Genomic DNA, 13,708 nt, shown 5'->3' with positions numbered 1-13,708 from the left:
TTGAAGAAGTAAAAAAACGAAAAAGACGAATTTTCCTCTTCAAGTTGAGGAGTTTAACATTCTTATTAAATATAAGTTATTTTATTCTAGGGGATGCTTTTCTAAACGCTGGGAAATCCCTGCAAAACCCAAAGGTAACGAAAACTAAGTTTAGTTCCAAATATTTTTGCAAATCAGGATTTACAAACAAAAAAGATTTTTCTTGAAAAACAGAAAACAATTTCAAATACGGGCAGTAGATGTAATTGTAAGGGACTAAATGGCATGTCCGATTGACGATAGTACCTTTCCAAGCTTAGTCAAGAATGACATTGGTAGTCCTGCAAACGTTTAGTCTCCGACAAACCGATGGCAAACAAGTCCAGAATTATTTACCCGCTAACTATACGCCATCGGTCGGTAAAAAATGTTTTCTGGGATGTTTTAAAAAACGTGGAGGGGCCCCTTTCAATAACAAGGACAGTTCCTTTAATGTGACATTGTGCAGGGGATACTGAGAAATATATGGCCTAAGATTGATAACCTTGACCTAGATCCGTTCCTTTCTTGTGTTTCTCCATGGACAGAGGTAAGGATCCAATCCTGTTTTAATATATCGATGTATCATATCCTGTACTAAAATTTCATAAATATACCTATCCTGTATTAATATATCCATGACTAATGAATATACCTATCTTGTATCAATATATCCTTGAATAATGAATATTCCTATACTGTGTTGATATATCCTTAAATAATGAATATACCTATCTTATATTGATATATCTTTGAATAATGAATATACCTATCTTGTATTGATATATCCTTGAATAATGAATAAACCTATCTTCTATTGATATATCCTTGAATAATGAATATACCTATCTTGTATTAATATATCCTTGAATAATGAATATACCTATCTTGTATTGATATATCCTTGAATAATGAATATACCTATCTTGTATTGATATATCCTTGAATAATGAATATACCTATCTTGTATTGATATATCCTTGAATAATGAATATACCTATCTTGTATTGATATATCCTTGAATAATGAATATACCTATCTTGTATTGATATATCCTTGAATAATGAATATACCTATCTTGTATTGATATATCCTTGAATAATGAATATACCTACTCTGTATTAATATATCCTTGAATAATGAATATACCTATCTTGTATTGATATATTGAATAATGAATATACCTATCTTGTATTGATATATCTTTGAATAATGAATATACCTATCTTGTATTGATATATCCTTGAATAATGAATATACCTACCCTGTATTGATATATCCATGAGTAATGAATATACCTATCCTGTATTGATATATCCTTGAATAATAAATATACCTATCCTGTATTGATATATCCATGATTTGTTTAGTTTGTTGCAGAGCATTTTGGATGTAAGCAGTTAAACATTGCACTCAATTCAATTTTAACCAAGGAAACTTATCTATATAAGATAAACAGATAAACAGATAAACAGATAAACAGATAAACAGATAAACAGATAAACAGATAAACAGATAAACAGATAAACAGATAAACAGGTAAACAGGTAAACAGATACACAGATAAACAGATAAACAGATAAATTAACAGAAAACAAATTTAAAATATAAATATAATATGGAGGTCAGTATTACGTACTCTTATACACATATTGCTTAACAAGGCAGAAATATAGTCACGTTCGGTTGCCAATAACGATGATGAAGGGATTCAAATCAAATGTATACCTATGGGCAGTGCCTAAAGGAGTTACGCGCGCTTGCGACGTTGAATTACAAGAAATAGGTAGATTAGTATATATTTTAGGGTTAGGGAAGGCTAAGACAAATTCTGAGCCGAGCGCTGTGGCTAGGACAGGCTAGGGGGCCGAGCGACGCGGCTAGAACAGACTCTCTCTCTGTCTTGTAACTCCTCTGGGCTTCTGTCTGTAATTTGTCTAAAGGATTGTGAAGCAGTAAAAACTGAACGTTGGTGCCGCCCATCATTTTAAGTTTTAAATAGATAGATTAAATTCACAGGTTAAATGCAGCACTGAACTAAATGATATCAGGTAATTTCTTCAAATAAAAATTATATCATTTTGACTTCAAGGACTTTTGATAAAAAAACATTTTTTAATTTTTGGCCAAAAAAGATATATCAAGTACAACTTTATGTGCCTCCACGTGCAAATATGGCTTTGCCCAATTCACAAGGGTACCCTTAAAAGCTATGTTTAACTCTGGTTTTCTTTACAATGCTAATGTGATTTGCGCATTTATACTGTAGTAAAGCATGTAGGAGTTATAAGAATTAAACACTTTTAAACAATGAAAAACGACAATGGGAATCGGTATCGGGGTTTGCTATCTTTTGCACGGAGGGTCACTTGAAATTACGCTTACAGTCCCTTTAATCCTTATATTATTACTTAGTGTTGGTGTACACAAAATACTAGTGAGGATAATTACGCCCAGTCGGATTCAAGGTAGCGATTTCTAAGGGATTGATTAAAGTAATTCAAAAATGCAATTTTCGATTCAAAATATTTTACTCTCTGGATTAACATCAAACTAACAATTTCAAAACCTAGAGCTGAGAACATAAGAATTGGATTCCAATAATCCCGACTGCTTAATCTATATATCCAATGTGGACACTTTTAATTTCCTGCTTAATCCTTTCTTTCTCTCTCTCTTTCCTGGATTTTAATTGGCTGTTTGGGATTCTGCATACGTCACTCTATTGGTTGAATTTTATACACTTTTCAATTAATATTAAGTTTAATAAAAAGTTTAGCTCTGGAAAACAAAACTAATAAAAGTCAACCCGTCCTACTTAGAACTGTTTAACCGTGGTTCTACCAAGTTCCCCAATCAAAATTTGAGGCAATTAGGTCAAGGAGTTTTTGAGTTATAAGAAATAAATTTTTTTTTAAAGAATCTTTATTTCAGAATTATTGGAAATGCAATCTTTTCTCTCCATTCTCTCATTAGTCAGGTCATACAGTACTCTCCAAAATAATATGGAATCAATTAAAAAATCATCATGCTAAAATCAAATCAGCCTATTCTCTTGGGAAAAAAGTATCTTTGAAATTTTAAAATGTGTAAATGTCAATTTTTGTGTTGTGTCAGTGAGTGTGTGACAGTGTGTACACCCTCGAAGAAAATATTAGGCTAAAACGATGTTTTTGAGTTTTTAAAACGATCGTTTTTTGTTCGTTTTTGTCTTATGTTTTCACCTAGGATAACAAATTTGCACGTTTGATAATAGTAAACTTCTACAGAAGTCAATTCAAATCGTTGAACCCGTAAATCTTTTAAAAGTCCAAAGTATTAAAAGTTCCTGTAAAACGAATCCAGCAATTGTCTATCGCTATATTTCAACCTACAGGGTTAACCACAAAGAATATGAGTTAAGAACAGATTTAAACTCTAATCTTGAAATCGCATCCTTTGGGGTAACTTGCAACTTAATTAGTCACATAAAAAAACACCCTGAACCTTCTGCAGTTAATATCTTAATCTTAAACAATATGTAAAATTGTAATTATAGAAGTTATGTAATGCCAATGGAAATGGAAATATATTTGAATAGAGTAATATGTCTGAGTAAAATTTTTTTTTTACATTCTATACTGTTTTGAGCACTTAAAATACTTATTTTTAATGCTTATTTCTTTTTAAAAATTTGCGGAGGACTACGCCCCCCTGCTCACTACATTTCTCTCGGTACTGTACCCCATATTATTCACACTTTGACCCCCCGTTTTTAAAAAGCTGGATCAGCCCATGATTCTGACATTAAGACAAATTAATTAATCGGGCAGGCTTGATCCCACCAAACAACAACTCAGCTTTTAACTTCCTTACTTCCAGAAGTCGTTTAATCCAAACAGATTATGACACTTTTTTCAAAATTCAAACTACTCTTCTCTCCTTCTTAGTTTTAACCATGGATTATCTTTAAAAGAAACTCGAAAGTTTTCTAAATATAGTTTTTTTTTACAGAGATGAGAGTTTGAAGCTGAAATTAAACACCAGGTTATATTTGATTATTAAATTTTAAAGAATAATTCTAAGAAGTTGTAAACTATTCTTTGGAGCTTTATTTTCATAAATTTTAGTAATTTAAACATACCACAATTTGTCTTTTCAGGAGGTCGTCTTTCCAGAGATTTTTTATTCGTAGGATGTACCGAAGTTAACAAACAAATGATAATTAGTACAATTGTTCAACTTCAGATTGTTAAGAAATTACGAAATCTCTGTCATCGTTTAAAATATTTAGTCCGGTTAAAGGGACTGTAAGCGTAATTTCAAGTGACCCTCCATGCAAAGAGGCCAATGCCCGATTTACAACAGTACCCTTAAAAGCTCTTTCTGCTCAATTATGAATTAGATATATAGCTATGTTTATTTTCATTTGAAGTTTCGTCAGAAAAACGACGGTTTCTTCCACATTTTGGCGCAGATTAAGGTTTCAAATCAGGCATTGCCTTCTTTGCATGAAGGGTCACTTGAAAATACGCTTACAGTCCCTTTAAAATGGTCCTATAGGGAATTTAAATCAATGTAGCACTTGAAACTAGTGAAACTCCCCTTCATAATTATAATAATTAGTGTGCTGGAGTGTATTACTGAAAGTGGGATAAAACTGGATTCTCCCGTCACAGTCCAAATAGGTCTTGGCATTGCTAAGGTAACATGTATACAGTGCTGGTACTAGGTACATGTACACTGTACAGAGCACACTTTTTAGAAAAATAATTTTGTTCGTAATAAAACTACTTTTAATAATAGCAAACTTTTTGTTAAAAAAATACGCAAAGAACATCTCACAAAGTCTTAATTCCCTAACCACGCACCTCTGCCCCTTTAACCCTTTAACAAAAGTAAATTCAACCTATTTGAAGCATTCAGTCGGACCTTTTTAAATCATCTAGTCCTGTCCACAGAGCCAGGTACAGTACAAACTGGGATCGGAAAGATTTACCTGGCTCGGAAATTCAAATGTATTACAGCTGACCGTGTTTATAAAATTTGATTAGAAGATTTGTTATATCAAAACGGTTTTGGTACGAACAAATTGTTGATAATGACTTGATAATGTGCTGTTTAACGTCCAAATTGTTTACCTGACGTCCTAAAGTGCTACCTAACGTCCTACACAACGTCCTGATTAACCTCTAAATAGTGTATTAAACGGTCCAATATATCACCTAACGACCTAATGATCTAGTAGATGTAATGTGTAATGTACACTATACAATGAGACCCATAATATTGTGGAATAGTTTATAGTACAGTTAAACCCAGAACTTTGAAGAGATCTAAACAATTTATAAAATGTCGTCTACTGAAACTACTGATAATGGAATGCTGCAGATTATTAGCTTTTTTAAATGAATTAGCTATATGAAGCTCTTTAAAATGAATTAGCTATATGAAGCTCTTTAAAATGAATTAGCTATATGGAGCTCTTTAAAATGAATTAGCTATATGAAGCTCTTTAAAATGAATTAGCTATATGAAGCTCTTTAAAATGAATTAGCTATATGAAGCTCTTTAAAATGAATTAGCTATATGAAGCTCTTTAAAATGAATTAGCTATATGAAGCTTTTTTAAATGAATTAGCTATATGAAGCTCTTTAAAATGTCCCCGCATATTTCATGGCAATTTATTTATTTATACAATTACTAAGAAATAGGTATGATAGTAAAAATTTTTTTGGAAAATTGTGAAAACTACATTTTAAAAATTCTTTCATTGTCTTGTTCTGTGTTAAACTGTAAGACTACATCTTATCAATTATGATTTTGTAAAGTTCAATAAACTTCAGCAATAACAATAGTGCAATATTCACAAACCCGTGTCCGAATTTAATAAATTTGAGCCGCGTCTTAAATCCGCCAAAAACCGGTTTCAATTGAGCGCTAATTCTTAAATCTTGAAGCAATGAATACGATTTTAAGTGAAACCAACCATATTTGAGCCGCGGCTCAAATTTAAGCCGCGATTCAAATTCTTTAAATTCGGCCTCTGTTTTACTTATTACGTTGATTTTGAACTTACTTTTTAAAACTATTTTCTTTACTGTAAATATTTGTTGTAGTATCTTGGTTCCACGGTGAACGCTCTTACTCCCCTTGACCAGGAAAGGTTAGTACTGTACTGGCCATATAATTATGTCCAGTTTCTTATGATCGGACAAACAAACAGACAGAAAACAGAGATTACAAAACTAAATACAGTGATAACTAGAAAACTCTGGAATAGAAGACGACTTTTAGAATCAAGTTTTAACTTTAAAAAGTTCAATAACCATGAAACATAGCAATTGTGCAGTGTAAACAGACCCATATCACAAAAGAAGTAAAACTATTTGCTTTGAAACACTTTACTTAAATATTGCTCTAATGTCGTCTTCCTAATCCATTGTTTTCACTGTATATAGATATACAGATATATATATTCAATTTATTATTCAATCAGAAATAGTTTGACCTATCCAGAACTGTATTAGAATTAAAAGTAGAGTTTTCATTGCATTTTTTGTTTTCGCTTCTAATTGATGAAAGAAATATTTAAATTTAGGCAGGTTTCTGAGCTTATCCTAGGATCAGTGTATGCTTCAAAGCTGGACAGGTTGGTTAAATTTACAAATCAAAGAAATTGTAAAATTGTTTGGATTTTATTTATTTTTCATTTTAGAGTTGAACAACAGGTTCAATACTTGACAGAATGTCGCGCAGCATTCTCACACCTTGACCTGGTTCATGTCAACCTTGTCAGGTGAGGTCAAACTAGAGGTCATGTGAGGGCAAACTAGAGGTCAGGTGACGTCAGACTAGAGGTCAGGTGAAGTCAAACTAGAGGTCAGGTGAGGTCAAACTAGAGGTCATGTGAGGACAAACTAGAGGTCAGGTGAGGTCTAACTAGAGGTCAGGTGAGGTCAAACTAGATGTCAGGTGAAGTCAAACTAGAGGTCAGGTGAGGTCAAACTATAGGTCAGGTGAGGTCAACCTAGAGGTCAGGTGAGGTCAAACTAGAGGTCAGGTGAGGTCAAACTAGATGTCAGGTGAGGTCAAACTAGAGGTCATATGAGGTCAAACTAGAGGTCAGGTGAGGTCAAACTAGAGGTCATGTGAGGGCAAACTAGAGGTCAGGTGACGTCAGACTAGAGGTCATGTGAGGGCAAACTTGAGGTCAGGTGAGGTCAAACTAGAGGTCAGGTGAGGTCAAATTGGAGGTCAGTTGAGGGAAAAATTACCCTCCATTTCATGAGGGGCATACAAACACAAACACAAACACAATGAAAGTCTTGTAGTTTTACTTCCTTGAAAAGAGTTCTATCTATGCAACATAAATTCGCATGGCACATTTACACAGAAATTGCAATTGAAGTCTATTTACAACTGCCTTGCATTAAAATACAGGACATTACGACACTATGTTCCAGATTAAATTAAATAATTTTGTTCCTTTATATACCGAAAAAACACATAAAAATTCAGAATTTGTCAGTGTTAGTTGAACTGGCAAGGAAGAAAGATGTTAGATTCATCAATTATCTTCCCGGATTCTGAGGCGTTAATACAGATCAAGGAAGGCAGCCGGAAAAACTATCTGAGAGCCTTCAATCAACTCAGAGACTTTATTGAAGATCAGCTGGAGTCCAGACCACCAACTGAACATGAGTTATTAAAATTTGTTCAACATCTTAGAGAGGAGAAGGGAATGGCTTCATCCAGTCTTTGGACAATCTACAGTATGATCAATTCTGTTTCAAAGGGAAAATATTCATTTAATCTTAAACAGTACTGCAGATTAACACTTCCTTCCCAGTTTCTACTACTGTTGCAGAGGTTGCTGTTGTGGATAAGGAGAAGGAGATAACAACTGTAGAGTTGAACAGGGGGGGATGAGAGTGGGGAGCTCTGGGATGAGTGGCCTAGTAATGTGGTGGTGAATTATACTGAGGTTGTCACTTAATAATATAGAGATTTTTATCCATCAAACTTTGAAAATGGAAATTATGCATGTATTTAGAAATAAATTTTAAAATGCTTTTTTTCAGTGAAAATCTTAGACATGTAATTTGAATATCTTCCATGACATTATTTCTCATAATGTCCCATCACAATTATGTATTTAATATGCATTCAAAATGTATTTTCCCAGGGAGATAAATAATCTGTCTGCTGTAACACCTAGCCAAGACAGAGGAATTCATCAGGTACAGGGGGTGTATTTATAAAAACGCTTTAAAATTCAAGGTTGTATAATAAGACTGGTTACTCTTGATACACTCCAACGTACAAAAAAATGTCGTCTGCTAAGATAAATAAATAAAAACCTAATATGACATCACTCTTGCCTCTATAAATAATGATGTCGTATAGGACTTTATCTATTTATCTTAGGATATTTCCCGTGCATTGGAGCTCATTGAGAGCAACCATAACTTATTATACAACCTTGATAAAAACACTCTCATTTTATTTAATGCATTTTATAATTCATGCTGTATCTATAATCATAAACATTACGGGCGCGTACACAGGGGGGGGCAGTAGTCCTCTTGCCCCCCCCCCCCTCCTGGGCATTCCAGGGGATGAACGTATAAAAAAACTTTTTTATCAACATTTATTCAATAATTTTTTTCAATTCCCCACTACCCTGAGTTCTACCATTTATATACAAATCAATACACATCTTTATTTTTAAAATTTGAATTATTACTACTTTAACTACCTTCTACTTACCTGACATCAAGCTTATGTGAAAAATAAGGCATTTTATACATACAGTCCCAGGGGAGCCCTGCTGTTAAGTCTATATCAAACCAGCCCCGCTGTTCAGTTTTCTGTGATTGTACAGGGTGTCCCACCAAACATGACAGTTGAAAGACAACTTACAGATCGTCTTATAACTTTGAAATATATTGTGCCATTCAATCATTTGTCATTTGTCATTCGTCATTCTGATTTAACAAGTAAATTTCCTGAGACAATAGTTACAAAGTATTTCCAAAACATACAATATTCAATATTCAATATTTAATATTCATTATTCAATATACAATATCCGATGTTCAATATTCAATATAAAATAAAGTGACGCCCATATAACTGTGGAATTGAAAGACGACTTTTAAACTTAAGTTATGACTTTAAACAGTCCAATATACATTAAGCACACCATGCAGTCTGCACAGCCCCATTTGAGGTACAGTGAAACCCTTAATAACGAATACATCGGAAGAATTTATCAAATGTCGTCTTGACAATTTTTCAATGAGTTTTATACTATATTACGTAAATTTCAGCATTTGCGAAAATATAAATAAATAGCCATGAATATGCGGGAACAGTTTTAAAGAGCTCCATATAATCATTTAATTACAAAACTAAATATCTGCAACATTCCATTATCAGAAAGTGAAGAATACGACATTTGATGAATTCTTTCGATGTATTCTTTATTAAGGGTTTCACTGTATATGAAAAGTTAATTTTAAAACTTTTGATTACACTAATTATTTATAACAAATTGCTAAAATATCGTCTTCAAATTGCTCAGTTTTCTGGTTCTCACTATATATAATATTCAATATTTAAAATTCACTATTCAGGCAATGACTGCATATGCATTTATCACTATTCCCTCCATTAGGAAAATATTAAATCTCATAATGAAAGAAAAATATAAATATATGTGTGAATATTTTAAAGAAAAATATAAATATATGTATGTAAATTTCAAAGAAAAATAGGTATATATGTATGTATATTTCAAAGGAAAATATAAATATATGTATGTATATTTAAAAGAAAAATATAAATATATGTATGTATATTTCAAAGGAAAATATAAATATATATATGGATATTTAAAAGAAAAATATAAATATATGTATGTATATTTCAAAGAAAAATGTAAATATATGTATGTATATTTCTAATAAAAATGTAAATATATGTATGAATATTTCAAAGAAAAATAACGGCGAAGCCCATACAAAGTTTAAAAATAAAATTAAAGAATTGGAACTAATTAGATCTGGACGACATGTTTAGAGATGGCATAATTTGTGAGATTAAAATTTTGCATTTAAACTAAAAATTTTCGAATTTTTTTTGCAGTAAAAAATTTCTTATGATTTTTATTAAATGGGTCCATAGAAGTCCACAAACAAGGCTTGAACTGTATATTCGTACTGCAGAGACAGCATTCCAGGTAAATCTTGTTTGAGTTGGGGAAAGTGTGTACTTTAATCAAGCGTAATTTCAAGTGACCCTCCATGCAATGTCTGATTTACAACGGTACCCTTAAAAGCTTTTTCTGATCAAGACGAATTAGATATCAAAATTTCGAGTCAGAAAAACGAAGGTTTCTTCAACATATTTTATTAGATTAAGGTTTAAAGGGTACCGTTGTAAATCAGACACTGGCATATTTGCATGGTGGGTCACTTTAAATTACGCTTGCAATCCCTTTAAGGGACTGTAGACATACTTTAAAGTGACTCTACATTTATATATTTTAATATTTGTACATTTATATATTTTAATATTTGTACATTTATATATTTTAATATTTGTACATTTATATATATTCTGAAAAGCTTTGTCTGATCAAGTATGAATGAGCATATATATCCATGTTTTTCTCTTATAATATTGTGTGATGACTTACGAATTTTATATAAACAAAATGGAAAAAACTCTCAGAATCCAACACTTTCAAGCTAGACACACGACGATATATCACATTATTGATCAGAGACAGGTTTCAAGGGTACTATTGTAATTCGGACATGCTCTAAATCGAGGGTTACTTGAAATTACAATTTTAACTTAAAACTTCATAATTTTACATATATTTAGAAGAAGTGTTATGAGCAGGGAGAAGCTTGTCTTAAAGGTGATAAAAGCTAAATATACAGGGTTACTCACATTGCATAGGATCGTACTTTAATGACGACCTATAAACGTAAATTTTCGCTCAACCCTCAAAGAATTCCTCGAAAAAATTGCCCCACAAAAAATAACTTTTTAAAGACCGTTGAGTGATTTTATAAAGAAAATTTAAACTTCATGAATTCCGTACTGTCATCTCTATAGTCTGATCCTTTGGGGGTAAGACTGTATAGAAGATGTAATAGGAAACTGATCATCAAACGTTTTTAGGAAGTACTCTTGTCGTTTCCAGGCTTCCCGAGTTGGAAAAAGAAGATGGCGGATGGTTTAGGTAAAATCCGCCATTTTAGAATTGTCGTGTACATTTTCACTACTGGGTTTACTTTTTAGTGGATTTCTGGAACTAGTGCTGAGAACTGTATCAGCTGTTCAAGAACTTACTGATGAAAAATTACTGCAGATTACAAAGTGAGTGTTATCATAAAAATGAGTTTAGCAGAAATGGGTCAAACGTGGATTTTTTTCAGAGAACTCGTTTCTGCTCTATTCAATGTTAAATGGAAAGCTCCAAAAGAGAAGGTATAAATTTCAAAATGGATTTTTTATAATAATTCCAGATGTGCTGGGTGTGTTTTCTAAAGAAATTCGTCTTTTAAAAAGATCATTAACATTTTTAGATTTTTCATAGCAATTTCTAGTGTTAAGAATCAAACCTTTCTTTCTTTATTAATTGCTGACTGTTGTTTATAAAATTTTTTGGAAATTGTAGAAAAGTTCAAAAGAGGGTAATGTTAGGAGGACTAAATTGTTATCTATAAGTATACTGTAGATATGATTTACAGTGATATTCCATTTATTGCAAGGCATATCTGATTAGAAACGATACCCTTTAAATCTTTCTCAAATCATCATAGGCGCGCGAAGAATTATAAATCAAGATTAAAGGTTTAAAAGGGTACCACTGTGAATATGACATGCCGCTCATGTAAAATGAATGTCACAGTCCCTTTAGCTTTTATTGCGCATTTATCAAATGTAAAACATTTTAAATTAATTGTAATTGTTTAGAACAAAGTGCAGAAAGCTATTCTCAATATTCTGCAAAGGCTAGAAGAGAAGAAAAATGATGATATTTTGTAAAAAAATATATTTTGATTTGTCAATTTTGATTGTTACGAAAAATAAGCCTAAAACTACTTTAAGAATTTTTAAAAATGTCGTCCTTTTTTTGTTATTAAACTTTGAATCCTTATTTTGTATGTGTCTAAATAAGCGTTGGATGGTTTTAGCATCTAATAAAGTATTTGAAATAAGGTTAAAAATATACGCATGTAAAAAATACAATGAAGACGACTTTCGGTTTCAATTGTGATTTTTATCAAGTTCTTAAACAGCATAGATACACAAGTAAATGGAAGTAAATAGAAGCTGTTAATTAAAAAAAAGCTTAAATATTTATTTACATGGAAACCTGTAATTTGAAAAAGCTTGTTAACAATAAAAACTGAAATAACTGTAGTATAAACACATTCTACATTGACGTAATTAAACAGTTAGAAACAACTTTTTTCGTTAAAAATGAAAAATATTAAAAACATCTTGTTTTTCCTTGATACGTTACAGTAAAATGTAAACTAACTCCCTTTTACTTCCAAAATTTTTTCATATAATGAAACCCATAAATCTGTGGAATAGGAGACGACTGTTAGACTCAAGGTAATTTCTAATAGTCCTATGAACATCGAGCACTTGCAGCAGTGAAGCTAATTTTTCATTTAATTGTTTTATAACAGAAAAAAAGATTGTTTGGATGCTTCCTATACCACAGTTTTATGGTGAGCAATTTTGCTAACATATTTCGAGGCGAAATTTCATCCAGAACTATATATTACTAAATTACGTTTGCGCTTCTTTTTATCAAAATTGCTTGCAATGAATTTCAATAAGAATCAAAATTCTACCGAATTACTTTTATAACTTAAGAATTTTTCATTCCCCTTTGGTCCAATTTGTACAGCTACTCTTACTGTCATTTTTTCACACTTTAAAATAGGCTAACAAATGATTTACAAATAAACAAAGATTTTTAATTTCTTTTAAAAACAAAATTCTTGATTTTATATTTCACACTTAAAAATCATTTTTATTAATTTTAAATAATTAACTAAAAAATGTTTTAAATCTCATCAAAAATACCTTAAAATTAAAATAAGGGGGTTAAATAAACACAAGAATAAGAATCTGATAACAGAAGAGTAATGCAAGAAGCTAAATAGAACCTTCTCATCTATATATTTTCATGTAAATCTTGAAAACTAGGGTTTACAGCGAAAAAGAAAAATGCGAAATTTCCGCATTTTACATTTTACGAAAAAAATAGTTTAAATGAGCAAAAAAATAGTTCAAATGAGCAAAAAAATAGTTTAAATGAGCATGAAAAAAAAGTTCAAATGAGCAAAAAAAATAGTTCAAATGAGCCAAAAAATAGTTCAAATGAGTAAAAAAATTGTTCAAATGATTAAAAAATAGTCCAAATGTGCAAAAAAATAGTTCAAATTAGCAATAAAAATAGTTCAAATGAGCCAAAAATAGTTCCAATGAGCCAAATATCTCAAATGAGCTCAAAACATAGTTCAAATGAGCCAATAAATAGTTGACCAATATGATATTAATAATATTGGTCATGTGGCTGCAGCACTCGGCTCCCTAGCCTGTCTTGGCCGCAGCGCTTGGCCCCCATCTGTCCTAGCCGCAGCGCTTGGCCCCCTAGCCTAGGATCTA

At 31.6% G+C, this 13,708-nt stretch overlaps 1 protein-coding gene across 1 annotated transcript; it reads left to right on the top strand.

Annotated features, from left to right (window-relative positions):
• The first annotated feature begins 91 nt into the window (after positions 1–91).
• On the top strand, positions 92–12,491 carry LOC111713098 (UPF0505 protein C16orf62). The gene is made up of 19 exons (XM_023487893.1): positions 92–134; positions 488–568; positions 1,389–1,451; positions 2,038–2,069; positions 2,434–2,486; positions 2,953–2,998; positions 4,012–4,044; positions 4,624–4,702; positions 6,118–6,164; positions 6,600–6,650; positions 6,717–6,797; positions 8,187–8,241; positions 9,640–9,680; positions 10,190–10,244; positions 10,895–10,931; positions 11,198–11,258; positions 11,318–11,395; positions 11,455–11,506; positions 11,996–12,491. Exons 6-19 carry the CDS (start codon positions 2,964–2,966, stop codon positions 12,065–12,067), a joined length of 777 nt encoding a protein of 258 aa, XP_023343661.1. The 5' UTR covers positions 92–134; positions 488–568; positions 1,389–1,451; positions 2,038–2,069; positions 2,434–2,486; positions 2,953–2,963; the 3' UTR covers positions 12,068–12,491.
• Positions 12,492–13,708: the final 1,217 nt, after the last annotated feature.

The sequence above is a fragment of the Eurytemora carolleeae genome, unplaced genomic scaffold, assembly GCF_000591075.1.
Source record: "Eurytemora carolleeae unplaced genomic scaffold, Eaff_2.0 scaffold1286, whole genome shotgun sequence".
NCBI classification, from domain to species: domain Eukaryota; kingdom Metazoa; phylum Arthropoda; class Copepoda; order Calanoida; family Temoridae; genus Eurytemora; species Eurytemora carolleeae.
This window is presented reverse-complemented; position numbering and strand designations above follow the sequence as displayed.